The sequence below is a fragment of the Petaurus breviceps genome, unplaced genomic scaffold (genome assembly GCF_028583685.1).
Source record: "Petaurus breviceps papuanus isolate PSGF00001 unplaced genomic scaffold, PetGlider_PUasm1.0 118, whole genome shotgun sequence".
In the NCBI taxonomy this organism is placed as follows: domain Eukaryota; kingdom Metazoa; phylum Chordata; class Mammalia; order Diprotodontia; family Petauridae; genus Petaurus; species Petaurus breviceps.
Window position 1 is genome coordinate 5,517,508 of NW_027185616.1, and position 26,676 is coordinate 5,544,183.

At 38.4% G+C, this 26,676-nt stretch overlaps 1 protein-coding gene across 2 annotated transcripts in view; it reads left to right on the forward strand.

The window, feature by feature from the left end:
- Positions 1–3,144: 3,144 nt before the first annotated feature.
- Positions 3,145–26,676, forward strand: part of HAPSTR1 (HUWE1 associated protein modifying stress responses) — a 48,234-nt gene continuing 24,702 nt past the window's right edge. The window contains exons 1-3 of one of the 2 annotated variants that reach the window (XM_069085668.1): positions 3,145–3,511; positions 4,470–4,550; positions 15,086–15,361. In XM_069085668.1, the coding sequence (XP_068941769.1) occupies positions 3,289–3,511; positions 4,470–4,550; positions 15,086–15,361 (580 nt within the window). In that variant the 5' untranslated portion in view covers positions 3,145–3,288. The remainder of the gene's footprint in view (positions 3,512–4,469; positions 4,551–15,085; positions 15,362–26,676) is intronic. The other variant, XM_069085678.1, reaches the window with a different exon arrangement.

Sequence of the window (26,676 nt, forward strand, 5' to 3'; positions counted from 1 at the left end):
TGAAAATACAACAAAATTTTACTACTATAGTCAAAGAATTGCATCTCACTTGCAAATAATCCCTCTACTCCTGTGGGCAGGTGATGGGGAAAGGGAGGGAAGAACTTGTTTACCTGGTACGGAAGACTTATAGGGGGTCATAATAGCTCTATTTAATTTTCAGAGGGACTATCTTATGGAAGAATTAGACTCACTCTACTCAATCTACTCCTAACTCCCATCTGTCATATTTCCCTATCTACTCTCTCCTTCTTGTTTGCCTATAAATATATTCAGGCCTCCCTTATCATTTAAAAAACTTCTTGTGACCCTGCCATCTCCTCGCTATTAACAAGTACCCTTTCATTAACTACTAAATTCTTAGAAAGAGCAGTCTTCCTTTGCTATCTCTACCTCATTACCCATTAATCCTTTATATTCTGGCCATTTATGGTCTCTACTATCCTGAAGTTGTTTTTTCAAGTCAGTATCTTAATTATTAAATCCTATGCCTTTCCCCCAGATATTCTCTTTTTGAAATTTTCGACAGCATTTGATATTGTTGGCCTCTTTCTCCTGGATACTCTCTTCTACCTTGGATTTTGTGATGGTTCTTTTATTTCCTCTTATATGTCTGACAGCTCCATCTCTATTTCCTTCATCCTAATCCAACCTACTGAGTGTGGGTATCTCCTAAAGCTCTATGTAAGTCGGCCTCCCTTCTCTCTTTACATTTTCTCCACTGATTCAGTGATTATTTCCCTACCAAATCTGTGAACCCAGTTCTAACTTGCCTCTCCCTGCCTCCAGTTTCAGTTGCTTCCTGGACAGCTTCACCTGATGGCAACTTAAATTCAACATACCAATTACCATTCCCCCAGAAGCCCAAACTCTAAGCCTTGGAATTATTGGTTTTTTTTTTTTCCTACTCCTCTACCTCATATGGACATCCCATCAATCAGTCACTGAATCATGCCTATCCTACCTTCTCATCATCTCATATCCTTTGCCTTCTTTCTATTCATACTAACATGAATCTAGTTCAAGTCCTCAGTTCTTGCTTAGACTATTGTAATAACCTAGCAGTTGGTCTCCTTGCTTCCAATCTCTCCTCTCTCCAATCTGTCCTTCACACAGGAGCCAAAATAATCTTCCTAATGCACAGATTCAACCCCATTACTTCTCTGCTCAAAAATCTTTAGTGGTTCAATATTGTCTCTATAACAAGAGTTCTTAATCTGGGGTCCATGGACCCCGGGGTGGGGGTAGTCTGTAAATTTGAACAGGAAAAGTTGCATGATTATTTTCACTGGTTCCTTTTTAATCCTATGTATTTTATTTTATACATTTAAAAACAATCTGAGAAGCTCCATAAGTTTCACTAGATTCTGCCAAAGGGATTCATGACACAGAAAAAGGTAAAAAATCCCTTCTCTAGAATAAAGTACAAACTCTTTAATCTTGCATTTAAGGTCTTCACATCTGGCTTCATCCTACCTTTCCAGTCTTATTTTACATGACTCCCTGTCAAACACTCCACATTCCAGCCAAACTATTTTTGACATGTCATTTCCCACCTCCACAGCTTTCTCACAGGCCATCTCCAGGCCATCCCCCTCAACTCTATCTTTCAGGTGGAAACCCCTTTCTTCAGAAGAGTTCAGGCATCACTTCTTCGCTCAATGGTTTTATGATCTCCACACTCTCCCTTCTCCCCAAATGTTTTCTCCTTTCTCAAATATTTGGTGAACCTGTTGTATGGTTCATTCCAACCTCAAACAAAGGTCATCAATTTTTAGTAATATTCTATACTTCTTGAAGGCACACACGGTGACATTTGTTATCTTCATCTTTCCAATGCCTAGCCATTGAATACTTTGGACATTAAACAATAAATATTGACTTAAAAATTTTGCTTGGTTCTAAAGGGGAGGAATAGGATTAATGAAAGGAATTTACTGGGAGCCAGACCTTTGTACAAGAACTTTGAAAAACAATTACAGCTGTTGATCAATTCCCTGTAGCTGACAGGCAGCGTGGAATACGTGATTAAGCAGGGATTTCCATAGAAGGGGTTGTCTTGCACCTGGATGGGACATCACATTACATAATCCTTAAATTTCTTGCCAATTCTTAAAGATTTCATGCGTCCATTAACACACACGTTCAGTGATTCACTATCAGATTGTGGTCACCCAAACAGTTACACGTTCATTTTGCTGGGCTCTACTGGGCTGTTGCGGGTGTAGCTCTGGTTTTAGTGTTGGGTAGAGGGAATCAACAATGATGTACGAAAAGGGGACGTGATGCAATCTGGGACCCATGGGTTTGCGCTCTGGGAGCCAGTGATACGGGATAACACCGATCCTCCTCTAGAGGAGGTCCCAGCCGGGCGCGGCTCCTGCACCGACACACGTGACCCCTTGGCTCAAGCCCCACAGCTAAGGGTAAGAGACCGCTGCCAGCCTGCTTCGGGCAAAGAATAAACACGCATGCGCGCCCAACACTTTTAGCTTTTTTTTTTTTTTTTTGCGGATGCAACCACTCTTGGCTCCTCCTTCTGCTTCTTCCCCCTTTCCCTCTACTCCCTCCTGCGCTCTTCACCCTTTATGACATTCCCTCTCCACCACCCTCCTCCCCTCTCCCAGGCTCTTCTACGTCACGACGGACACTCTTCTGCACCAATCACCTCTAGAGATCGGGTGGGCCGGGGCGCGGAATGAGGCGAGGCCAGCCAATGGGGGCCCCGGAGCGGGTGGGACCCAGAGAAGGGGAGGGGGGAGAGGTGGGCGGCACCTTCTCCTGTCAGCATGTGGGCGGGGGAGGGGGGCGCGGGGCGGGGGGAGGAAGGAGACGAGGGGAAGCGAAGCGGCCGTCGCCGCCGCCGCCGCGTTCCTCAGTTCTCAGTGTGGGCTCCGTGGCGCAGGCAGGGACTGTGAGCGAGGGACGTGGGGGAGCCGGCGGAGAGCGGCGGCGGCGGCTCCGAGGCGGCCGCAGCGCCATGGGGGGGCGGTAGGAGCGGGCCCGGCGGGCCCTGTGGGGAGAGAGACAGCGGCAGTTGTAGTGCTCTTCTCCCCGGCGGCGGCCCGAGCGCGGCGGCGGTTGGCGGACAGTGGCCCGGCCCTCCGACGGGCCAGGCTGGGGCTGAGGGGGTGGGGTGTGTGGTGAGCTCGGGGCCTGGGGGGTGGGGAGGTGAAGGAGGCCCCGGGGTGGAGGGGAGAGAGAGCAGCCGGCCGCTGGGCCCCGCCGCCAGCTCGCCAGAAGACGAGGACGACGAGGAGGAGGAAGAAGCGGAGAGGAAGGAGGAGGATGGAGGATAAGAAGGAGGAAGGCGAATCCGAGATCCAGGAGCACGGGCCCGAGCATTGGTTCACCAAGTGGGAGCGGCAGTGCCTGGCCGAGGCCGAGCAGGAGGAGCAGCTGCCCCCGGAGCTGCAGGAGGAGGCGGCCGCCGCACAGCCCGAGCACAAGCAGCAGAAGCTGTGGCACCTCTTCCAGAACTCGGCCACCGCCGTGGCCCAGCTCTACAAAGGTGAGGGGCCGCGGGGGAGGGGGCGCCCCCGGGACCCTAAAGCCCTCCCTCCTCGCCCCCCCCTCCAAAAAAAAGCAGACACAAAATGGCGGAAGGTGGCGCCTCAGCTCCGGGACCGGCCCCGGGGCCAGGGCGGTGGGGCGGAGTCGCCCCCGGCTCCCCCCCTCCCTCAGACCCCGGGCTCCCCGGGAGTGGGGGAGGGGGAGCTCCCGGCCTGGGTGGGTGGGGGAGGTCGGTCGGTAGGGTCTCCGCCCCGTTTCGGGTGGGGCTGGGGTGGGGAAGCCCTGCCTTCCGGAGACGGGACCGGCGGCTCTCCCTGGCTGAGAACTCCCCCCCTCTTTTCCCCAAAATGGCGAAGCTCGGCCCTGGGATGGTGGGGGGAGGGAGGCGGGGAGCGGCCCTGGCCGCTGGGGAGGTCCGGCGCCCCGGGCCCTTGGGGGGGGGTCCCTCCCTGGGCTCCCCAGGGGCCGCCCACCCCGGCTTGTTTGCTCTTTTTGGTGCGGCGTGAAAGGCTGGGCTGCCCGGGTGGGTGTGGGCCGGGGGCGGGGTGGGACGGTGGGCGCCGGGTTATCCCTGGCCGGCCCGGAAGCTCGGGTCCTCCCCCGCTTTGCCTGGGTCAGACGCCGCCACCGAGGCCGCTGCCAAATCCAGGAAAAGGGGAGGAGGCGGCGACGGTATCAACAAAATGGCGAAGGAAGGGCCGGCCCTATTGTGCCGGGGATCCTGGAGCCGGGGCCGAGGGAGGAGCCTCTGCCCAGGGTCGAGCTCGGGCCTTTACTCAGTTGCGGCCTTGCGGCCCGTGGCGCCGGCCTGAGGGTTAGGACGAGGGGGTCAACGACCGGCCTTCCCACGGTCTGCAAGGCCCTAAAACCCGTGAACAAAATGGCGAAACCTAATATGGCCGTTCAGAGTGACTGACTCCCAAATCCCATTTTTCCGTGTCTGTATATCTCTTTAGATCGAGTGTGTCAACAGCAAGGACTTTCCCTCTGGGTTCCCTTCCAAAATGCAGCCACTGCCGTTACCAACCTCTACAAAGGTAAAGACGACTTGTACCTCCCCCCGGGGTAAAATCGAAGTCTCTAACCGTGTGGTGCATTCACAAAGTTGGTGGCAGGAAGCCTCTGCCTCCTGCTTGTGCGAGAGATTGTTTACAGCTTCAGGAGTAATTGATTACGTGACTAACTCTGAAGGCCTTACGTCTCAAAGTGATCGTGTGGAGTTCTAATTAAATGTCGTAAGGTATCTCACTCTAGATGAGGAGCACAGGAAGGAAAACAGTCTGTAGTTTTTTGACCCAATGGTCATAATGGGAACAACTCTTGTAGCTGTTAAATCTGGAAACATAAGATGATTGCTTCCTTAGTTATATGCAAGTTTGGGTATCACCATTTGGTAGTTCATTGCCTTTTAACATCTCAAGTATGAGTATGTGGATAGTTAAAAGCAGATGCTAACATTGTCTCTTAAGTTGAAATTTACTTCTTTGGTCTACTTACTACCTGACAGCAAGAGTTTTGGTAATCGGTCTGTACTTAAACCACTCATTATAAATTTATTTTGATATTGGTGATTTTGCACAATGAACTTTTCTTTGACATCAAAGTCTGTTCCTGGGTCGTTTATTACTATTGCTGAGCTTCATTAGTAATTAAGTATTGCATTTTATACCACACTGATTTTGAAAATAAGATGTGCTTTGGTGGAAAAGGTTTGCAAGCCAAGTGATTAGATATTTGTGTATTCCAAAGAAGGTTTCAGAAGTCCACTGCTTGGTGATTTAAAAGACTAAATATCTTACCGCTTCAATGGAGTTTATTTGCATTGTCTAGGTAGGTTGCTTTAAAAACAAAAGGATAGAAGTTACAAGTATATTTTCCATATTGATTTCTTGTTTCCAAAGTTTAAGATTACATGGGTGATAGATGAATGTGTAGGTAACAGTAATATTCTTAGGTAAAAATGTGTTACTGTCTTTTTGAATTGCTTATGTAGTTTCATATATAAATGTTTTTTAGGGAGCAAGGTTTATTTGTGTTCTAGTGGTTGAGACAAGTGACAAACCTTATGAATTGCCATTTCTATGTGCCATGTTTAACCTAACCAATGCTCAAGCTTTAGTTTCCATTTGGCTGTCCGTGTGGTAATTTGAAAGAATACATATGAAGCAGTCAAGTTTATCTTTCAAGAAGTTGGTAGAGAAAACAGGTCACTGATATGGAAAAAGACAGACTAGAGTTCTGAATTATAAAATATTTCAGAAGTGCAGTTGTGTTATACGAACATATCTTCTAAATTGAGGTATTGGTACTAAAAAGAAAAATGAAAAGTTTGTGGAAAATGGCACTTAATATTAATGCAGCTATAATTCTAGAACATAAATACTGATTACTGGATGCAGAAATTGAGGCAAATGGAAATAATCCCTAAATTTCTTGAATGTTCTTATAGAAAAAAATATTTTATTTAGGTTGGTTTCCCCACATGTAAAAAGGTAGAAAATTGGCAAAGAAAGAAGTTATTTTTTGGATCAAAGCATCACATTTTCAGAACTTTTTATTACTATAAATTCTGAAGTAGTGGAGTTTGAATGAGATTTTCCTTTGATAAGGATTCTGCTTGTGAATACGGTTAACTTTTGCCTTTATCAATGTAAACATGTCAGTGTAGATGATATTTATGAAACTTGCCTGTAGTGACCATCAGTTGTAATCCTTTTTTTAAAAAACAGCTACAGTGTAAGAAGTTTTTTGACAAAAATCTTTTTCAACTTTTAAGAGCAGTGGTCCTGCCCCTCCCCCCCCTTTAAAATCTTTTATCTTGAAATAGAAAAGATCATAGGATCATAGACTATAGACTTAGCGATGAAAGTGATCATCCTTCATCCTTGTGGAAGGGCTAGTGCAACCTTTTCATTTTACACTTCTAAGCGCCTAGAGGTTGTGACTTAGCTTATCGTCATTGTCTTACTAGTGCTAAGTGGAAGAAGATGTTTTCCATTCAAGGCATCTGACTTCAGATGCAGCATTCTTTATCCCTATGGTCATTATTTAAATAAAGTAGTAGAAAACTTGGGTGGTAGGATGTTAATTTCTGGTTTACTATGTAGGATCAGTGGATTAAGAGCTGGAAAGAACCTTAGAGGTCACTTAATCAATGATTAACCAACCCTACAGAAACCAAGTGATTTTGCCTCAGGTCACAAAGCACAGTTAGGATTTAAACCTGGGCCTTTTGATTCTAACCTGATGCTTTTCCCACTGTACTGTGCTGTATTATTATTAAATAGACAATCGTGTAAACGAATTATTCTCTATATTGAAGTATGTGGTTCAGTCGTTTTTCAGTTGTGTTGACTTCTTTATAAACTCATTTGGGGTTTTCTTGGCAAAGATGCTGGAGTGGTTTGCCTTTTCTTTCTCCAGTTTATTTTACAAATAAGGAAACTGAGGCAAACAGGGTTAAGTGACTTGCCCAGTGACACACAGCTAGTAAGTGTCTGAGACCAGATTTGTATTCATGAAGATGAGTCAGACTCGGTACTTTATATTCATTGTGCTACCTAGCTGCCCTGTATCGAGGTATAGATACCAAATAAAAGAAGTAACATGCAATCTTTTAACATGGTGGTTTTCAAACTTTCTAGTCTCAGAATTCCTTTATTTTACTCTTAAAGCTTTTGTGTATGTGAATTTTATCTATCTAAATACCATGTTAGAGATGAAAACATCCTAGTATTAAGAAAATAGTTTTGACTTTGAGGACTTCCTGAAAGAGTTTTGGGGACTCTCAGGACCCCCAGAAAACATTTTGAAAAACCACTGTTTTAATGTTAGGAACTGTTAAACTGTATATCATTATGTTCAATAAAGTAAAAATGGTACATTTTAGATACTTTGGGGACTCTTACTGGCTATTTACTAAATGTAAAATTTACTAAAATGAATTCGAGAACAGTCAAGATGGAAGTAAACCTGAGGGTTCCTTTAAGGAACCTGGCAAGGCTATTGGTTGCAAGTTAAACCAGCTGATTTGATGACAATGATTGTGTATGCAAAGGGTTTGGAGCTCCTGCTTCAGGAACTTCTGCATTTACCGATATCCCCTTTTAAAGGTAGAGGAAAATCTTTTCTGCTGGCTTCTGGCTTCTAGCTAAATTCATTGTGAATAGCTATTGATATTTAAGTTCTCGTTTCATAACATTTAGAAAATAAATTACCAAGTTTTTGTTTGTTTTTGAAGATAAGATTTGGGACATTGTTGGTATTTTAAGTACCTAGGAGGAACTTAGAAATGAGTATAGTTTGGTTTTGTCCTAAGCAGGATAGTTTTTTTGTTTTGTTTTGTTAGATAAGTGTCTGAATCTTTGGTAATAGTTCCTTGTTTTCCCCTAATCTTCTTTGGTGACATGTCTTTGTCTTTCAGGTATTGGTGGCATCAGGAATATATATTGCCTTTTTCTGTCTTAAATCCTTCCTACTTTAACAGCCTACTTTATCAGCTCAGATGATGAACTGATTTTTCTCTCAGGCAGGGGTTCTTCCATCCATTACTACTTTGGTCAATCCCCATCCTAATTGCTGGAGAGTTTATTTAGTCATAAATAATTACATAATGGCTCTGTTAGGGACTCCTCAACCCCCTTCATAAAATTTTGGGGAAAACCAAAAGTAGATAAAACAAGGTTTGGAGTGCTCTTTCAGTCCTTGGCCATACTTTGGCTTTGGGGCTAGTTTATTAGAGAGCTGACCCTGGGTTTGAAAGTGGTTTTGGGAAGGGGGTTGTGTGGCAAAGATAAATGACTTAAATTACTAACTCCTGTTCCAGATAAACTTCTATCTAATGTTCTTTTCTCTTGATTCTGTTGTTTATTTTTTGGGGGACTATCTTTCCTAGTTTTCTCTATCTAAAACTATTTCTGATATTTTAGTGAATTCTGCCTGCAGCTTGATACTTTGAGAGAATTACCTCCTAGTGATAGTGTTAGATGTGCCTCTAGGCTTATGGCATCCTAGAATTTAGAGATATCTAGAGACAGCATGGTATGGTGGGAAGGACACTTAGCTTCAGAATCAGGAGACTTGGGTTCACATCCAGCCTCTGAAATATTTACTATCTTGGGCCTCAGTTTCCTTAATACATAAGAGTTGGAATAGGGTCACTGAGGTCCCTTTTAGCCTCTATGTTTGTGATCCTGAGTGCCCAGGACTACATATTTAGTAGAGTTTAGATTCAAACTCAGTTCCTTTCCCTTTCTACTTAATTAAACTTCTCTTTCCATTGTACCGCTACTGACTTACTAGCATTTATTCTACCTCAAACTGTTTGTAAATAGTGTTAGTGTAACAGTGTAGTTAGTAATTAGTCAAGTTAGTGCTTGTGTCTTGGTTAAGGTTTGTTCAAGAGATTTTCTCTTTGACTAGGGTTTTAGGTAAAGAGTATTAGTGTTTTTATGCTCCATTTATAAGAATTAGTTCCGTGTTTGACATCCCTATTTCACCCTCAAATAAACTACTTATTTCTTTTCTGTCCTGGATGCTATATTCTCTTCATCTTTTTCAAACTTTCCCTTTTTTTCAAAGCTCTAAGCCTTCTGTTTATACAGCGATTATAGAATCATTTTAACGTTAATGGTCAGGAACCATTCTTGAGTACTGTTTTTTTTTTCTCTGGGTCATGTATTTTTTGAGTTACTGTCCCATTTTTGTGACCTTTATATGGAAAAGCCTACTAAAGGACATTAAGATTCTGAAGGTTAGAGGAAGAATACATTGGACATTATTAGATCCTAATAATAATAATGGACATTAGATCTGGGAAACTTTGTGAAGTCTAAAATGGCTTTCTAGAGCTAGATTAATAAATGATTACCATTCATGTGCTATTGCTAGTTAACTTTAAAACTTTTTTAAAAAAACAGCTTTTAACCTAGTAACATGGAAGTCTTAAGTAGATTTGTGTCTTCCATAGATAAACTGTGCATAAAATTAGGGAAAAAACCTCATCCATCCATTAATAGTTCTGTGAAGTCATTTTTTAATTGGATATTTTAATTATTATTATTTTGTAGCAGTTTTTTTTCTCCCTCATTCTTGGGCCTTATCTCTTGTACTTGATGAGAAAACAGTCTGATGTAAAGTCTTAAGTTCTGTGCACAGTGTATAGGGTATTTAATATGCTTGTTTAATTTACCAATCCCATAGTAACACTTTGTTTTTATTGAGAGGCAACAAGGTAGGAGACTTGGAATCAAGAGAACTGATAATGAGTGCAGGCTGTGACACTTATAATAACTCTGGGTCTTTGCTGCCATATTTATTGCTATGAAGAAAGAGCTAAGTGCTATTTGAGGCATGAGTTATTATTGAGGCATTTAGTGAAAGGAATCAAAACTGGGTTCTAGTACCTAGGCTCTGCTGTTGACTGTTAAGTCATGTAAAAGTGATTTGTCCTCTGATTTTCATCTTTCCCTGTATGTAGAATGGGAATTATATCTGACATTGTGTTTATGTGGCTCCAAAAATCTCTTTGTAATCAAACCATACATTAAATGTAAGCTATTGTCAAAATGAATGAGAAACAATTTTCTGCCCTCAATCATTTTCAAATGTTTGCTCTAAGTTCATTTTTTCATTGGAGCATTTAGCAGTTCGCTTTCAATTTCTTTTATAGTAATCAGAATTTCTGATTTAATTTAATTCTTTTAATTTAATTCTTGTCATTTAAATTACTTTAAAGTGCTACCATTTGCCATGTTGTTGGGGATTTTTGAGAGTAACAGAATGTTAGAACTTTTAGGATCCTTAGTATACTCTAAAAGTGCTAATTAACTCTTTGAGTATTTCTAGAACTTCAAGGGAGGTGGCAGATGTACTGTATTCTTGTATAAGGAAAATCATATACACAGTATCTGTATCTATAGCTGTATCTACAACACATACTCGTGTATATGTAATGTGTATGTCTGATGTAATATATACATAATACATAAATTCATGAATACAAATTTGAATGTATGAAGAATATAGATTTATTTTGGGGTTGCTAGTGGTTTGGAGTTTTAATTTAGTCTGTGCAGGAACTTCCCTTTTCTGATGTACCTTTCTGGCTCTTGGTAATGACACTGAAAGGTTGAGTTTTTCTTCTTTATGGTCACACAGCTATCTGTATAGGAGACAGAGTTTGAATCTAGAGTTTCCTGATTTCCTCTGCCTTCTGTGCACTATTAATTATTTTGGGATTTAGAAATATATATCTAATTATAATATAATTTAACATACTAGGTAGGATTTTAAAGCATTCATCTTATTCTGTAGAATTAGGTGATTGGTACCTTGAAGGAATTTAGTAAAGACAGTTTTACTTAGTATTTATTTCTGTATGGCTATTTCATACTTGAGCAGGGTAGATAGGAAACACTTGTAAAATCTTAAATTTCTGATTGGAGTGAATCGGCAAAAGTTTTTCTTTGTGGACAACTATATTGATAATTAAAAGATTTTAATACTTAATTTTTGCAGTGATTAATTTAAATAGTATCTTCCCAAATTTCAATGGAACAAACATTGTTGTATTAAAATGTGAGCTTTAGCTGATCAGAAATGACTGTTTTATGACTCCATTTACTTTTAATAAGAAAGGTCTGATTATATGAAGATAAATGGTGGTTTTGGGCTGGTGCCAAACTTTCATCCTTATGACAGTTGGTCTTCAGCTTCAGGAAAGTAGCTTTGGATACCTGAAGTGGCATCCTGGTAAATGTCTGGTAATTGACTGGGAGAAAATGTGCTTCTAACATTTTCTTAATGATGTAAGTCTAGACAATCAATAAAAAAATGAGCCAATCCTTGTTTTGTACCATTTGTTCAATTCTGAGGTGTAAATAAATGCTCAATATGAAAATGTAACAATAGTAGCCTTCTTCCAGTTGGCTCCAGCACCCCCGTAGATACTAATGCCCCCTGAAACTCTGGATATATTTAATTATTGGTGAGAGCCTATAGAATTGTCATAGATTTAGCGATTAGTATTTACAATTATTTTATTGCATTCAAAGATGGAGTACGATTTAACAATTGAAGTTGATCCTTTTAATCTTACAGTTCATTGTCTCTTTTTGAACCATGAAAACATCTGGAAACTTCCCCCCCCCCGCCCAAAAAAAAATTATTGAACCTTGGAACTTAGAGACTAGGTTCAAATTCTGTCTCTCACACTTATGGAGTTATCCTCCAAAGTCAGTTATATAACTACTCAGAGTCTTAGTTTCCTTTTCTGCAAGATAATGGTAATATTTCTTAAACTATGTATCTCACAAGGTTATTATGAGAGAAATGCTTGGTACATCTTACTGTACATTATAAATGTGAGTTACTGTTCTTCATGTAGGTAGTTGAAATCTCATACTAAGGAGACATGCATTTGTTTTAGGTCATTAAAAGATCAAATAAGCATTACCATGCCATCTAAATGGATAGGATAAGAAAGAATAGATTATTTTTAAACAGGTAAAGCATTAAAGTTTAGAATTTTCAAAGTTTTTATTTCCCTCCCATGCATTAGACTATTGCTGTTTAGGGAAATGATTGAAATTGGAGAATCTTTGAAAATAGACTATCCTTACACTGTGGTGCATTGATTTAATGGTACATAGCTTAGTGGTTTAGTTATCCTAGAAAATGTCTTAGACATAGCTAACTTTGTATGTTTTTGTATACTGTTATTTCTGAAATTTTAATGTTTACAAAACATTTAGTCAAGTGTTTTCTAATGGTTCTTTGCCTAGTTTCATTTGACAGGTGAGGGTAGCAAGGGCTTAAAACAAATTTCTGAGCCAAAGTGATTGTCCTAAATAATATAAGAGAGTCCTAGCAAGGGTTCAAAATTAATACATAACTATAACCAGTGAAACATTTTTTAAATCATGCCTTAAATCTTAACAATTTGACTATGATGTTTGTTCTTTGAAAATTTTACTTTTTATATCTCACAATCAAAATAAAATTCCTTTGCTAATAATTAGCATTGTTGTATCTTTTTAACCACTTTCTTGGCCCTTCTCAGTTTTGGTTTTTATGAAATTTTGCTTTTTGTTTTTGCTGTCTGTGGTTTGTAGGTATATATTTCCTTGCCTTCATCTTATACTTTGGACTGCCCAGGCCTGTCGCATATTGTTTTGTATCTTTGTTTTTAAAATTTGTGTTTCTCTCTCCTGACTTTTATTCCTGGAATGTTGTAATCTGACCAGAGTCTTGTCTCCATTCAGTTCCTTTTAAACTATCCCTCTTAAATTATCTTCTGTCCTTACCCATTGAGGAATGCTTGGTGAGAGAGAGTAAAGAGTGAAGGTAGACTACTCTAGTTATGAACTTAATTTAAAAGATTTTTTTTTCAGTGTAGGCTTAAGCATCTTGATTGCTCTGGGTCAGTGGCTTTCCCTTTTAAACAAGAAAGATGGTGGGGTACAGTGAGGCACCTTAGGTTTGTATCATGATTTCACTAGTTTTTTTATGGCTACTACCTCTTTCTCTAATCATAGGGCTGAAAATGGGAAAGTGTATACTATATGACTCTTCTTGCTAATTGCTATAATTTAAGTCTGTTTTCTCTTGTATTCTTAGTGGAAGCATAATAGAGCATTATATTGATTTTATGATGTATCTTTAGGTGTAATTAACCTGTTTAAATTATTTTTGGGGAGGAACTTGTTTTGATGAGCTCTCTTCTAAAGTGTACAGACAAAAAAAATCCTGCTTTTTTCTCAGTAAAATTTTGTTACAAGTAAATTCAATGAATAAAAACAAAATAAGGATTAAAATAATACAGATTGAACAATTTGCATTAAAAAATATATATGTACTATTTATCTCTCCTGATCAAGCTGTGAACTTAGAGAATTTTTTGTATGGTAGTCATGTTCGTTTTTCTTGTTCTCCTTTTTACATTTTTGTTTCTTAGATTGATGCCCTTTGTGTTTATATATCATTTATTTCCATACACACACACACACACACACACACACACACACACACACACATACATCCTCTCTCTGCTTCCCCTCTACCCCCCAAAATGTGAACCCTACCTGTAACAAAACTAATCCACCCCATAGTGTATGGAATAGTTTTGTGTTTTGCTCAGTGTATCTAATAAGAATCTCACTCATTATGATGGGAAGAATTTTGTTTGTTATTAAGTGGTATATGTCCTGGTTTCATTTTCTACATGCTGCCAAATTTCCATTTTTATTCAGTTTGGAATCTGCTTAATAGAATAATTTTCTATTATTTGTGGCTACAGCGAAGTCAGTCATTTCTTCCTTCCAAAGATGTGCCTAGGTTAAAAAGGTATTTAGGATTTGAAACTGCAGTGGAAGAATATGATAAATTAAGGAAAGCTTTCCTTTACCAAAAGACCAGGAATAAAGGATATGCTTTATTTCCAAATGATTAAAAATACATCATTAATTTAGCACTAAAACTTGGAAACAAACTATGGTTTCTTTTAAGATTTTCTAATATTTACTGTTAGAGAAACTGTACCAAAGGACTCTTAGATTAACAAGGATTATTTTATTGAACCAGAGTAAAGTACAAAAGTGGACAGCTGTGAAAAGTGAGGAGATAGTGTGGCAAATTTTAGGACAAGGTTCTGGATTATTGAGTCTCTATAGGCTTTAGAAGTGACTTACTAGAGACTAGGGCTTCTGACATAACTGCCATAACTGCAGAGTGAGTACCTAGGATCTAAGAAAGATGTAAAGTATTCATTCAACCTGAAGTTGAATGTTTTATAATCATTGAAAAAGATACATATTTTTTCTTTTTTAAAAAATGTACCTTAACAAGGCATGCTGTGTTGAGTGTGCTTTTTTATTAGATCTGTTAAATTTCTCTGTGGGAATGTATCTGAAATTGCATTGTAAATTAACATGTATTTATGATCTGATTTTCAAAAGCATTTTAAAAAACTACGTATTGTTTGAAATGGGCAAACCTTTACTTTCTGAATCATTTTCAACAATTTCATTGAATTGGGAGGTTGGGTGGGAATTAAGTTTTTAAAAACAGAAAGAAGTATTATGGTTGTACCTGGTTTAAAAATTAAGGGGGAAAAACAAATTTCGTAAGATATTATCACTGAAGAAATAGAATTAATCTACTCAAAATAAGGCTTAATTTAAAATTTTTCCATAAAAATTTCTTTGTGTTTTATATTCTATTGCTTAAGGAGATATGTATGATGCAATATTTTAGTCATTCAGAAAATGTCAGTTTGGTAAAGGATAAAATCTGATTGAGTTGTAAGTTAACCAGTCTTTAAAAAAGGGGTGAGATTTGGATATAATTGTATTTAGCATGAAGCTCTAAAAATTGGGATTAGGTAAAATGTCATTTAAAATAGTCCCAAGTCAATTTAACAATAACTTCTAAAAAATTTAAAGAATATTCATGCTTTATATTGGAACCTGATTCAGTTTCTTAGATCTGAGCCATTTGTAAAATTTCTACTTTGGATTGGAACCTTATAAAAAACATCATAACTGATAAATATATATATATTTTTTTTTAACAGAAAGCGTGGATGCCCATCAACGAAGTTTTGATCTAGGAATTCAAATTGGCTACCAGCGTCGCAATAAGGATGTGTTAGCATGGGTTAAAAAACGCAGAAGAACTATTCGTAGAGAAGACTTGATCAGCTTCCTCTGTGGAAAAGTTCCTCCTCCACGAAACCCTAGAGCTCCCCCAAGACTAACTGTAGTATCCCCTAACCGAGCTACTTCAACAGAAACTAGCTCATCTGTAGAGACTGATTTGCAACCCTTCCGTGAAGCCATAGCTCTGCATGGTAAAGCTTTTTAAAAACATTTCTCTGCTAAAAATGATTATGACTTGTTTGGACTTTTTTTCATGCTCAGAGTTGAATTTAGGCTGTTGTCTATTTTTTCTATTACAGCTAAAGTGTGTTGACATTTGTAGGTGTTAGGAATATGTAAGTAGGATGTTAACCAAGAATTTAGGTAAACAGATTCTTAGATTGCCAGTTAGTCCTAATTCTCTAATGTCCCAAATGCTATTTTGAGCTAAATATTTTGTGCCAAATGTGTTAGCAGACAATGAAAATAGTATGCCTGAATTTTCAGTGTTCTTAAAATTGATGAGATTTTCTTACCTCATGGGGCTGATTAATCTTTATTGCTAAGGACATTTCTTAGATGTTTTTAGATGTGACATTTACAATTATCATGGCCTACTTAATTGCAGCTAAGTATAAGGATTCAGTGAAGTTCTAGCATATAGATAATTTTTTTCTTTCAAAAGTCCCTATAAAAGCATACTTGTTTTTCTGATGGTTCTGTAGTGATGATGAGCTTATGACAAACCAGAGGTGGGAATAACAAGTGAATTATTCCTTTACTTTATTAATTTACCCTTAGTTACCATCATCTGAAACAACAGGGGTCCTACAAACTTAAACACTTTCCTTTTCCCTGGGCTGGAATTATTGTGAACCAAAGACATTTTGGTATAACAGAATCAGGTTCAGGAATGCAGTTTATTGAAAAGTATTTTCTTTTCTTTCTTTTTTTTGTAATTTATTTTAATTCTTGTAATGATGTTTGTCAAGGACTTGAAGGTTTATATTGTACTTTCCTCTCCCCTTAAACTTGGATAACACAAATATTATTACTGATATACAGATGAGGAAAAAGGTTCAAAAAAGTTAGGTATCTTAACCAATGCCACAGCCACACAAATAGTAAATAGCAGAGCTTGGCTCTAAAGCTCAGTCTCAGGTAGCACATTTTCAGTGTTGTATGATCTTACAGATGTGGATAATGCTGTCTTTTAACCTGGATCACAATCCATACATATCCACTTGAGTACTCTTCTTGTTCATATTCTCCTACAAATCCTCAGTAGAGCAAAGATGTACTTATCTTTGTGCTGGGTTTTATTGCATATTTTGGGTACTAGCCCAGAATTTGTGCTATTTATCTGTTATCACTCACACTCAATATTAGACCAGCCCATTTCCTTTTTCAAAAAAGCTTTAATTAACATTTTCTTGTTTTCTTAACACCACTGTGGGTCCATCCCATTTCCTTTTTCTAATCGTATATTTCTTAGAGAATTTAATTTATGCCACTTGTTGCATATAAATCATAATTGGTAATAGTCTTCAACCTACTTACATCTAGGGTGTTACCTCCATTGTTCATCGACTCATTTGTAATTTTGATTTTTTGGAGATTGTGGTCTTCCATCATTTCACAGTTATCACCAGGAGGATAATACTGTTGAAAGATGAACTTCTGCATCAGTCAGGAAGCATACTTATTTTATGTCAGGCAGTGTACTAAAAGCAAAAACAGCCCTTGCCTTCAATGTGAGCTCACATTTTACTGGGAGAAGAAAGTGTGTAAATAAATATATACAGAGTAGATAGAAGGTAATGAAGGTGGGGATGGGGAAGGGACTAGTAGCTGGGGGGAGGGGGGCGCGGTATTGGTGTATTGTAGAAAAGGAAAACTCAGTCTAGATGGTGGGCTTTAAACTGAATCTTGAAGAGAAACAAACAGATCAGGAGTGCGGAAGCAGAGTATTCTATAGACTTTGGGGAGGGGGCGGTGCTGGGGCAGCCAGCTTAAAGGCTGAGAGATGAGTGTCCTGTCTGAAGGAGGCAAGTAGCCAAGTGTATCTGGATCATAAGAGTTGTATAGAGGGGGATGAAGTGTAAAGGTATCAGTCTGCGTTGAAATTATGAAAAACTGACCATTTTCTCAAACGCCAGCCCAGCCTATTTATAGGCTTATTTCATTTAAATCTGGACCTATTTTGTTGTCCATTTGAAGTGACTATCCTTAAATACATATACTGATGGACTGGCTTAATGTACTGCTCATCCATCTGCATATTATAGTTTGGAAAAGAGGCATTTTTCATGCATTTGATTTTTCTTGCATGGATTGTTAAGCTGCTTTTTTGGGTGATTAGGTTTATCAGTGAAGATGCCTTGTAGGATTTGGGGGTTTGATGCATTCACCATGTCTTCTGAAAATAAAACCATTTAGAGGAACTAAGAGGGGCTTCCTTTTCTGTTTTCACTCTGGGCAGGTCATTATCATTCAAAACACTGTTGGCAGTCATGTTTAAACCTTGTTTTAATACTTTTCTGATATAGTAATCAGAGCTTCATTGAGCAGAGTTCTCTGAGGTTAGAGTTGAGTGAAAACTGGAGAGATAGATATACTTTTCTTATTTTAAGAAATTGAAAGAAAAGTTGCTGATTTTGCTTGTGATACATAAGTCAGGCAGGCCTGACTTAAGAAACACCAGGACTGAAACATCAAACAAATGACTAAGCATATATATATAAAGATGCAATATAGATAATATACTCTTGTCATAGGTACTATTTCTTGCACTTCAATATTTAAATGTGTCAACACCAAAAATTAAGTGTAAAGAATTCTTATAAAAATTGTAGCTGATGCTTGTGGTCATGGTACCCCATTAAGATAATAACTTGACATATAGTGTGAGGTTTTAAAATAAGTTTTAAAAACCCATGGCTTTTCAAGTATTACATTCAAAATGTTAGAGGATCAGCTCTGCAATATACTTGACAAGATCCTTTGCTTTGAAGACTTTTTGTAAGAAAGAACTTAAATGGGGCGGCTAGAAGGCACAGTGAATAGAGCACTGGTCCTGGAGTCAGGAGGACCTGAGTTCAAATTTGGCCTCAGACACAATGCTTGCTAGCTGTGTGACTTTGGGCAAGTCATGTAACCTTAATTGCCTTGCCTTTCCCCCTCCAAAACAAAAACAAAAAAAAGGAACTTAAATTCTGAGGAGTTGTCTTCTGCCTAAGTCATGTCATTCTTTTTCAGAAATCACTGAAATTAATCTAGAAACTTTAAAAATTTCAACCATTGGTTTTGTGATTTATGACATCTGTTTCCTGAATAGTTCTAAGCACCTTGATTTTCTTCTAGGATATTGTTAAAAGTGTGATTAAAATAATAGAGTTGAAACTCAATTTAGTTTAACAGATTGAATTCCTTACTTGGTATGTGCAAAGCACTCATTCCTGTGATCTCTTAAGGTTTTTTTTTTTTTTTTAGTATAATTATAATACATCTACATTCTCTTCAGGTAGATTTCTTTCAGATCAGTGTTAAAATTGCACTCTTACTGCGCCACCTGGTCGCCCCTCTTGTCTTAGATTCTTACAGAATAGTAGATTTTATTTATAAAGGTGTTAGTTTCGATGAGAACTTTTAAATATTTCTTGTCACATTTATGTTTAGGACTTGAACATTTATTATAAGTGTCTGACACGTGCCAGGCATTGTCAGTAAGGAGATAAAAAATCAAAGAACTTACTGGAGGACTTGGAATTTACCTTTCCCACCCCCATCCAATGGTTTATTAAGCTCCGCAGAACAGCAGTTGACCTGAGCAAGAGTGGGTCAGTAAGCATTTATTAATTGCCTGCTTTTTGTCTGGTATTGGGCTCACCCTGAAGGACAAAAAGGACTCTGTGTGTGTGTGTGTGTGTGTGCACATGCACATATATGCACACAGAATAAATATGTAAGGTATTTTGGGGAGAAAGAGCACTAGTAGCTGACTGGACCCATAAAGGCTTCTTTCAGAAGATGATACTTGAGCTAAAAGAAATCAGATACTCCAAAAAGTTGAAGTAAGGGATGACTTTCTCTGCATGGAGAATAGCTAGTGTAAAGGAGAACTAAATTAGCTTTAATGGGATTTTACTCTGTTTTTTCCCCCTTGTTACAGGTGAAGCAGTTTTGTCAGCTTCCTTACTGACAAAATTCCTTGAATAAATCCCATTATTCACATAATGTATGAATTTGTTCATTATAAAGGTAATGTTGTTAGGAAAGACTTCAGAGTAATTGGGGGAAATAATAATTACAGAATAAGTTTTAATGTTATTTTATTACTTTGTATATGTTTATAGTAACTCAAACTAATTGCTGAGTTTTATCACTTGGATTTTATTTGTTCCTCTTTAATGAACCATTTAATTTGTAAATAGTGCATTGTATAAAAATGGTTTGGTTAAAATGCTTTAAAATGTGCAAAGTTAATCCCATAAGTAGACGAAACATTCTGCCTTAAATCCTGTTTATGCTTAATTTGCCTAGCCAGACTTTTATTTTCAGATGTTTAATATCTGAAGTTTATTTTACTTTAGCTAATGTCTAAATTGATATGCAATCTAAAATTAGGTGACTTGAAGGTAATGAGTTTGTAAATATTTCCAAGAGCTGAAGGATATGATGTTGATTTGTGCATTGGGATGGTTTCTACAAACTAAAATAAGTCTGTAATCAAAATGTTTTAAGGTTTATTTTTTTTTTCCTTTGTGTCTTGATTTAATAAGTATTAAGCTTTTATGTTTTGAGGGACTGTACTCTAAAGTACTGTGAAGTACTATCTTTACCCTCATCTCTTTCCCATTTTGAGAAGAAATAATAAAAAGTTTTCCTCTCATCTCTTTTCTGTACCCTATTGAGTTAACAAGCATACTGCCAGCTGCAGTTTCTTCAAGGTATAATGCTTTTTCCTTGTCTGTAATGAACCAGTGGTTTCCAGAGTGGGGTGGTGCTGTCATGAACCCTAGTCTGAAGAGGGGAGGTGGGAAAAGGAGAATTACATCTCATCTACCACACCCAGACCAATTATGGCAGCACAACTGCGGCACCTTCTTTACCAGTTGTCATTTAACATTCTTACTTGGTCCCCTCTTGTTACTTTCATTCTCTGTAACAATCTAGGAAGGATGTGAGCATGAACAGGATGCCTGAGTGGTCAGGCAAAATTTCCCACTCCCCTTCAGACCTCACATCATATCTGTCAGGTTGCCTTTTTAGCTTGTCAGTGAGTAAAATTCCTACCCTTTCCCCCTCCATATCTCTTGTTTCTTTTAGGTTTGGTAGAGTAGATCATACAGGATGAGCAGATGTGACTTAAGTGGTCATTTGCATTGTAGACTTTATTACATTTTTTTCCCTTTCCAAATCTATCTGCCTCTTCTAAATCATCTTGATCCTGTGAGATCACCACCATTTTTCCTGTTCTCTCAGGCTCACAGTCCTGCTATTCTTGAATCCTCACTCTCATTCTACATACCCAATCAATTACAAAATCTTGGGTGTTTTTACCTCCTCATTTCTTGAATCAATCACCTTCTCTCCACTCATAAATATAAATGATGAAGGTCTCATTCAAGCCTTCCTAATTGGTCTCCTTATATTGAATTTCTTCCCACTTAAATCCATATTCCACACAGCAGCCAAATTGATATACCTAAAGAACAAGTCTTCCCATGGTAGCCCCTGCTCCAGTAGCCCCTGTTGGCTCTGTTATCAAATATTAATTTGATCTTTGTTTCACACTTTTAAGTTTCTGAGTTGTGTTTAATAATGCATGTACTTATTAATATAGTAGTACATATATATGATTTTTAAATATATATTGGGTGTGTGCACAAAAAATGTGCTGTTGGGGGACATGGCCAAAAAATTTGGAGACCACTGGAATAGACAAAGAAGGAGCCAGTTTCCCACTGTTCTCTACTCCAAAATTCCAGTTTTATCACCTTTCTTTGAACTGTAATCCTGGTCTCCTATACTAATCTCAGTCGACAATGACAGAAATTGAATTAGGGCTGTAGTAGCAGTCTTAATTCATCTAGAAAAAGATGATGCAGTGGTTAGAGCAAGCTTACACAACCTGTGACCCACTGAAGAGTTTTGACTTGGGCCAGCTGAAATGCTTTGGGATTCTGCGGCTGTAGGTTGTGCAGTCCTGGGGTAGAGCATTGAACCTGAAAGCAGGAAGTCCTGAGTTGGTAGCCTGCCTCACACTAGCTATGTGGCCCTAGGCAAGCCATTTATCTTCTGCCTCTGTTTCCTCATCTGTGAAGTGGGGATAATAGTAGTACCTATCTCCTATTTTTTGTGGGGATCAAGTGAGATTTGTAAAGTGCTTTGCAAATCTTAAAGCACAACATACTAAATGCTAGCTACCATAGTCATCATCGTCAACCAAAGAGGATGTTAAACGGAAGCATTGCCTTTCAGTTGATTATTTGCAAATTGTTTCCCTCATAAAATTAAACTTCCTTTTATTTCCAAGTGAGGATGAATTGCTGGAAGAGTAAAGGGAATAGGAGATCTAGATTCCAGGTAATTGAATTTGCAGGTCTGGGTGAGTCATTTTCCTTTAGTGATTATGAGGTCCAGGGAGAAAGTATTAACATTTTCAGATTAATGAAAGCTGCTATAGGTATTACTGGATCTATACTGGATCTAGTTAATAGTAACTAAATGTTTACATAATTACCATCTCTGTTTCCTTTCCCCTCAAAACAAAGTAAGACTATTTTGAAAGAAGGAAAAGAAGAGAATAAGTATGTAGTTATTTTTCCAAAGTTTTTCTTTTCGCACACAGGACTAATAATTCTGCAGTTTGTGATAGATGGGGGCCACTGTCAGTATCAAAGATAGTTCACCAGAGTTTTTATATGAGCCTTTTTCTGTACTAGGGAAATGGCCAAGGATTTTTTTTTTTGGTAAAGGTGTAAAACATAGTTTCTTATGATTATCCATTCTTGGATAAAGTATGTTTATTATCCACATATTTACAGATCAGTCTACCCTTTGGTTTGTCATTGGTAAATCCAAACATGGGCATATTGCCCTTCTGGATCAGAATTTCCAACTATCTTGAAGGGGAATGGAGTTGTGGTCCCTTTGGTTATATGACTTTTTCTTTTGTGATAAATAGCCTTCCTCTGAGCACTAGGGTCCTCACACACTATCTGACTACATTGTTTATAAATTTGTATTTTGCAAAATGTTTTGCAACATAGTAGATGCTCAGTAATAAATATATCTCATTATTCAGACCAGTGTTTCTTGTCACTGATTTAGAAAATAATTTTTGGCATTTCTTTAGTTGTTGGGCATTCAGTAAACTTCCCTTCCATGTTACTTATTTTGGGAATATAGTTTTGTAGTTTACTATAAAGTTTATCACCAGCCATTAGCTTTTCTAAAACTGTGTGTAATTATAGTAAGGACTGAGAATCAGTTTTCAAAATGCAGGTGCTAAAGATAGGGATAGACCTTTCAGACAGTCATTTGGACCCTTTTTTATTGATTTTATAGAATTCTAACAGGCTTATTAGATTGTTGTGTGAGGTTGGATACATTTTCCCCAGCCACCTTGACTCAGTACAACTTATGTAAATGCCTAAGAAATGTTTGAAGTTGTCTGCTTTCCAGAGAGGCAGAATGAGTTAAGGTAGAAGACCCCACTTTAGATATAAGAAAAAATCTAGGTTCACCACCTGACTTCTGCTAGCTGTATTTATAGTGGCCTAGGTAATTCTCTGAAACCATTAATTTCAGAATAGTTCTTAATCTGCATTGATAGAGGGAGTTTCATTGCTGGGATATCCCTGTGCAAATGAAGTCTCAGATCACTTAGGCCAAAAAAAGTCTCTCTTTCTTCCCCCCCCCCCCCTTTAGAGTTTTCTACCACATTAGTAGAGCCTTTAAGAAGATAAGAGAATCAGGCATTGCTTTATAGAAATACTGCCTAAAACTTTATTGATGCTTATTTTTAAATTGTTTTCGTTAATAGTCCTTTTCAGAAGTCTTTAAAAAGATTTTCAACTCAAATGAGGAAAAATTCTTAGCCTTAAAAGGGTAAAACCTTCTGTTAGCAAAGCTTCCCAGAACTTGGTTATCTCAGGCAACCTGTTCTATGAGAATTCTTTAGTTTCAGATTTTACTGTCATCAGGTAATAACATGATAATTCTGATGGTACCAGAATTGGGTAGACAGTGTTTTTAGTGAAAAAGAGCTAATGTGTCTGAAGTTTTTACTTAAATGATTGGAACTCTTAGGTTTTTACCTCATGAAATATTTTCATAGAATAAATTTTGACTCTTCCCTACCCTGCTGCCTCATTTAGCAAATAGTGGAATATAAGGTAATAAAACTACCCTCTCGGTTTAACAGTTGAAGAAACTGAGGCTTAGAGAGAAGGGATTTGACCAGAGTACCATAACTTCAGTGGGTCATATAAATCCAGTTGTTCCTCCTTTAGAATAAGAACTTGTTCTAAAACTTACATAGAATGTGAATAATGACTGGTTATTTGATTTTTCACATAAATGTAATGGGAGTTTTTTCCTTTTAAATGAATTTGTATTTTATTTATCACAAGAGCCTCTCCATATACATTAGAAAAATAGTGATACGTGTGTGTATAAGTAATGATAATTTTTTTTTATGTATTTATATATACACTCTGAGCATCCCTTAAATGTAGTTTTTGTAAATAGCCAAGATACTGTCAGTTTCCCACATATACTATGTGCCCATGTACACTTTCACTTATTTTTGGAAGGCAGTAGGGGTTAAGTGACTTGCCCAAGGGCACACAGTAAGTGTTTGAGGCTAGATTTGAACTCAGGTCCTCCTGCCTCTAGGGCCAGTACTCTATGCCCTATTGTAATATGTCTATTATTAGTGCCATCTTTTTTTTTGTTTTTCATAGTATTTTATTTTTTCCCCAGTCACGTCAAGAAAATTTTTAGCATTCATTTTTACAAGGTTTTGAGTTCCAAATTTTTTTTTCTCCCTCCCTTTCCCTCTTCTGAAAATGTAGGCAGTTTGATATAGTTTATACATGTGCTATCATGTGAAAATACTTCATTTTAGTCACAGTTGTGAAAGAAGAAACAGATCAAAAGAAAAAACGCAAAGAATAAAGGGAAAAATATGCTTCTATCTGCATTCAGAGTCCATCAGCTCTTTATCCAGATGTGGATAGCATTTTCCTTTGTGAGTCCTTTATATTTGTCTTAGATCATTGTGTTGCTAGGAAGAGTTGAATCATTTGTAGGTGATAACCAATGTTGCTGTCCTGGTTTTGCTCATTTCACTTTGCATCAGTTCATACAAGTCTTTTGTGGAAATTCTTGATGATAGTTTTATCTTTCTTGTTCTTTTGCCATCATTCAATTAGAAAATTGGGAATTTCTGAAGTGAACTCCAGTTGTTGAAATTCAGTTGCTTACTCTGCTTCTCATGCTTCTCTTGCTTCTTGTATCTGAATGTCATATTTTCTATTCAACTCTGTTTTTTTCAGCAAGAATGCTTGAAAGTCCTCTATTCCACTGAATGACCATATTTTCCCCTGAAACATGATACTCAGTTTTTCTGGGTAGGTGACTCTTAGTTTTAATCCCAGCTCCTTTGACCTCCGGAATATCATATTCCAAGCCCTTCGATCCCTCAGTGTAGAAGCTGCCAGATCCTGGGTTATCCTGATTGTGTTTCCACAATATTCAAATTGTTTCTTCATGGCTGCTTGTAATATTCTCTCCTTAATCTGGGAATTCCGGAATCTGGCTATAATATTCATAGGAGTTTTCTTTTTGGAATCTTTTTCAGGAGGTGATTGGTGGATTCTTTCAACCTCTATTTTGCCCTCTGGTTCTAAAACATCAGAGCAGTTTTCTTTGAGAACTTCCTGGAGGATGATTTCTAGGTTCTTACTTTGATCATAGCTTCAGACAGTCTAATAATTTTAAAATTATCTCTCCTGGATCTATTTTCCAGGTCAGTGGTTTTTCCCATGAGATATTTCACATTGCCTTCTAGTTTTTCATTTGTTTGGATCTGTTTAACAGCATCTTGATTTCTCATAAAGTCATTAGCTTCCATTTGCTTCAATTTAATTCTGAAGCAATGATTCTCCTTATTGAGCTTTTGATATTCTTTTTCCATCTGGCAAATTCAGCTTTTTAAGGCATTCTTCTCCTCATTGCCTTTTTGAGCCTCTCTTGCCAATTGCGTTAGTCTGTTTTTTAAGGTGTGATTTTCCTCAGCCAGGCTGTTGACTCTGATTTCTTAATTTTCTTGCATTGTTCTCATTTCTCTTCCCAATTTTTCCTCCACTTCTCTTACCTGCTTCTTAAGGTCCTCTATGGCCTGTAACCAGCTCGTATTTTCCTTTGAAGCTTTTGGTGCAGGAGTTCTGACTTCACTGTCTTCCTCCTGTTCCCCGCTTTGCTGCTTTTTGTCCCCAAAATAGGAGTGTAATGTTGGAATCTTCTGTCTGCTTTGTTTCCTTTGCCTGGTCATGTTGCCCCTTAGTCACTTGACCCCTGGGCTTTTTGCTACAGTAGGACTCTGCCCCCAGACAGTGGAGCTTTCATCCCAAATCACTGGGGTTTTCTCAGCTGCTGGAGGTATTAGATGGGTGCCCTCTCTGAAGCCTCCACAAGCTCTGACAAGCTGGACACACACCCCGGGACCTCCACCCTAGACTGCAATCCAGATCCAAGAAGGTTAAAGCAAGAGCAATTACCCCTCAGACTGGTGCTTGGTCCCCCTACACTCTGCAGGCCAGGAGCTGAAGCTGCCACGTGGTGCTGGCTGGCTGTGTAGCATCTCAGTGGCTTCTCACCCTGGGGGCAAAAGCCATGCACTCCCACTTACTGGGTCCAAAGTTCAGACTGCACCGACCTCACTTTGTCCTTTGCATCTACATGTTGATAAATCTGGAAACGCCACAGCTCCTGCTGATTTGGAGTCCCTCTGGCAGGTGGCTGGTCAGGCCCACCCTGGGGCTAAAGTCTTGGCAGGAGGCTGGGCTTGGCTGCTAGAGCACTGTGGAGTTGGCCAGCCTGGCTGTCCTTAGCGGGAGGTTAGCTTCTCTGTGTCATTCTGTCGATTCTGCAGCTCCAAAGTTTGTTTAGAGTTCTCTTTTACATAGATTGGGGAAGGTGGAAGCCGGAGCAGCTGGGAGGTCGTGTTTCTACTCCCTATTAGTGCCATCTTTAAGAGACAAGATGGAGGAACATAGTCTTGGATAAAAAGCTGTTAAACTATAGGTTTAAAAATTGCTTTCCACGTTTGTAGTCCTTAGTAGTGAGAGAAGCTCTTGGTAATTCTGACCCATTCTAGAAACCAGAAGTTATATTGTATTTATTCTTAAACTTGAGTCAGTCCCGAAGAACCTGTGAAATTCTAGTCTTGTGTGTACATAGAACTTAGTTACTTGTAAGCCCATAATAATTTTAACTTTCATGGATAAGTGTAAGC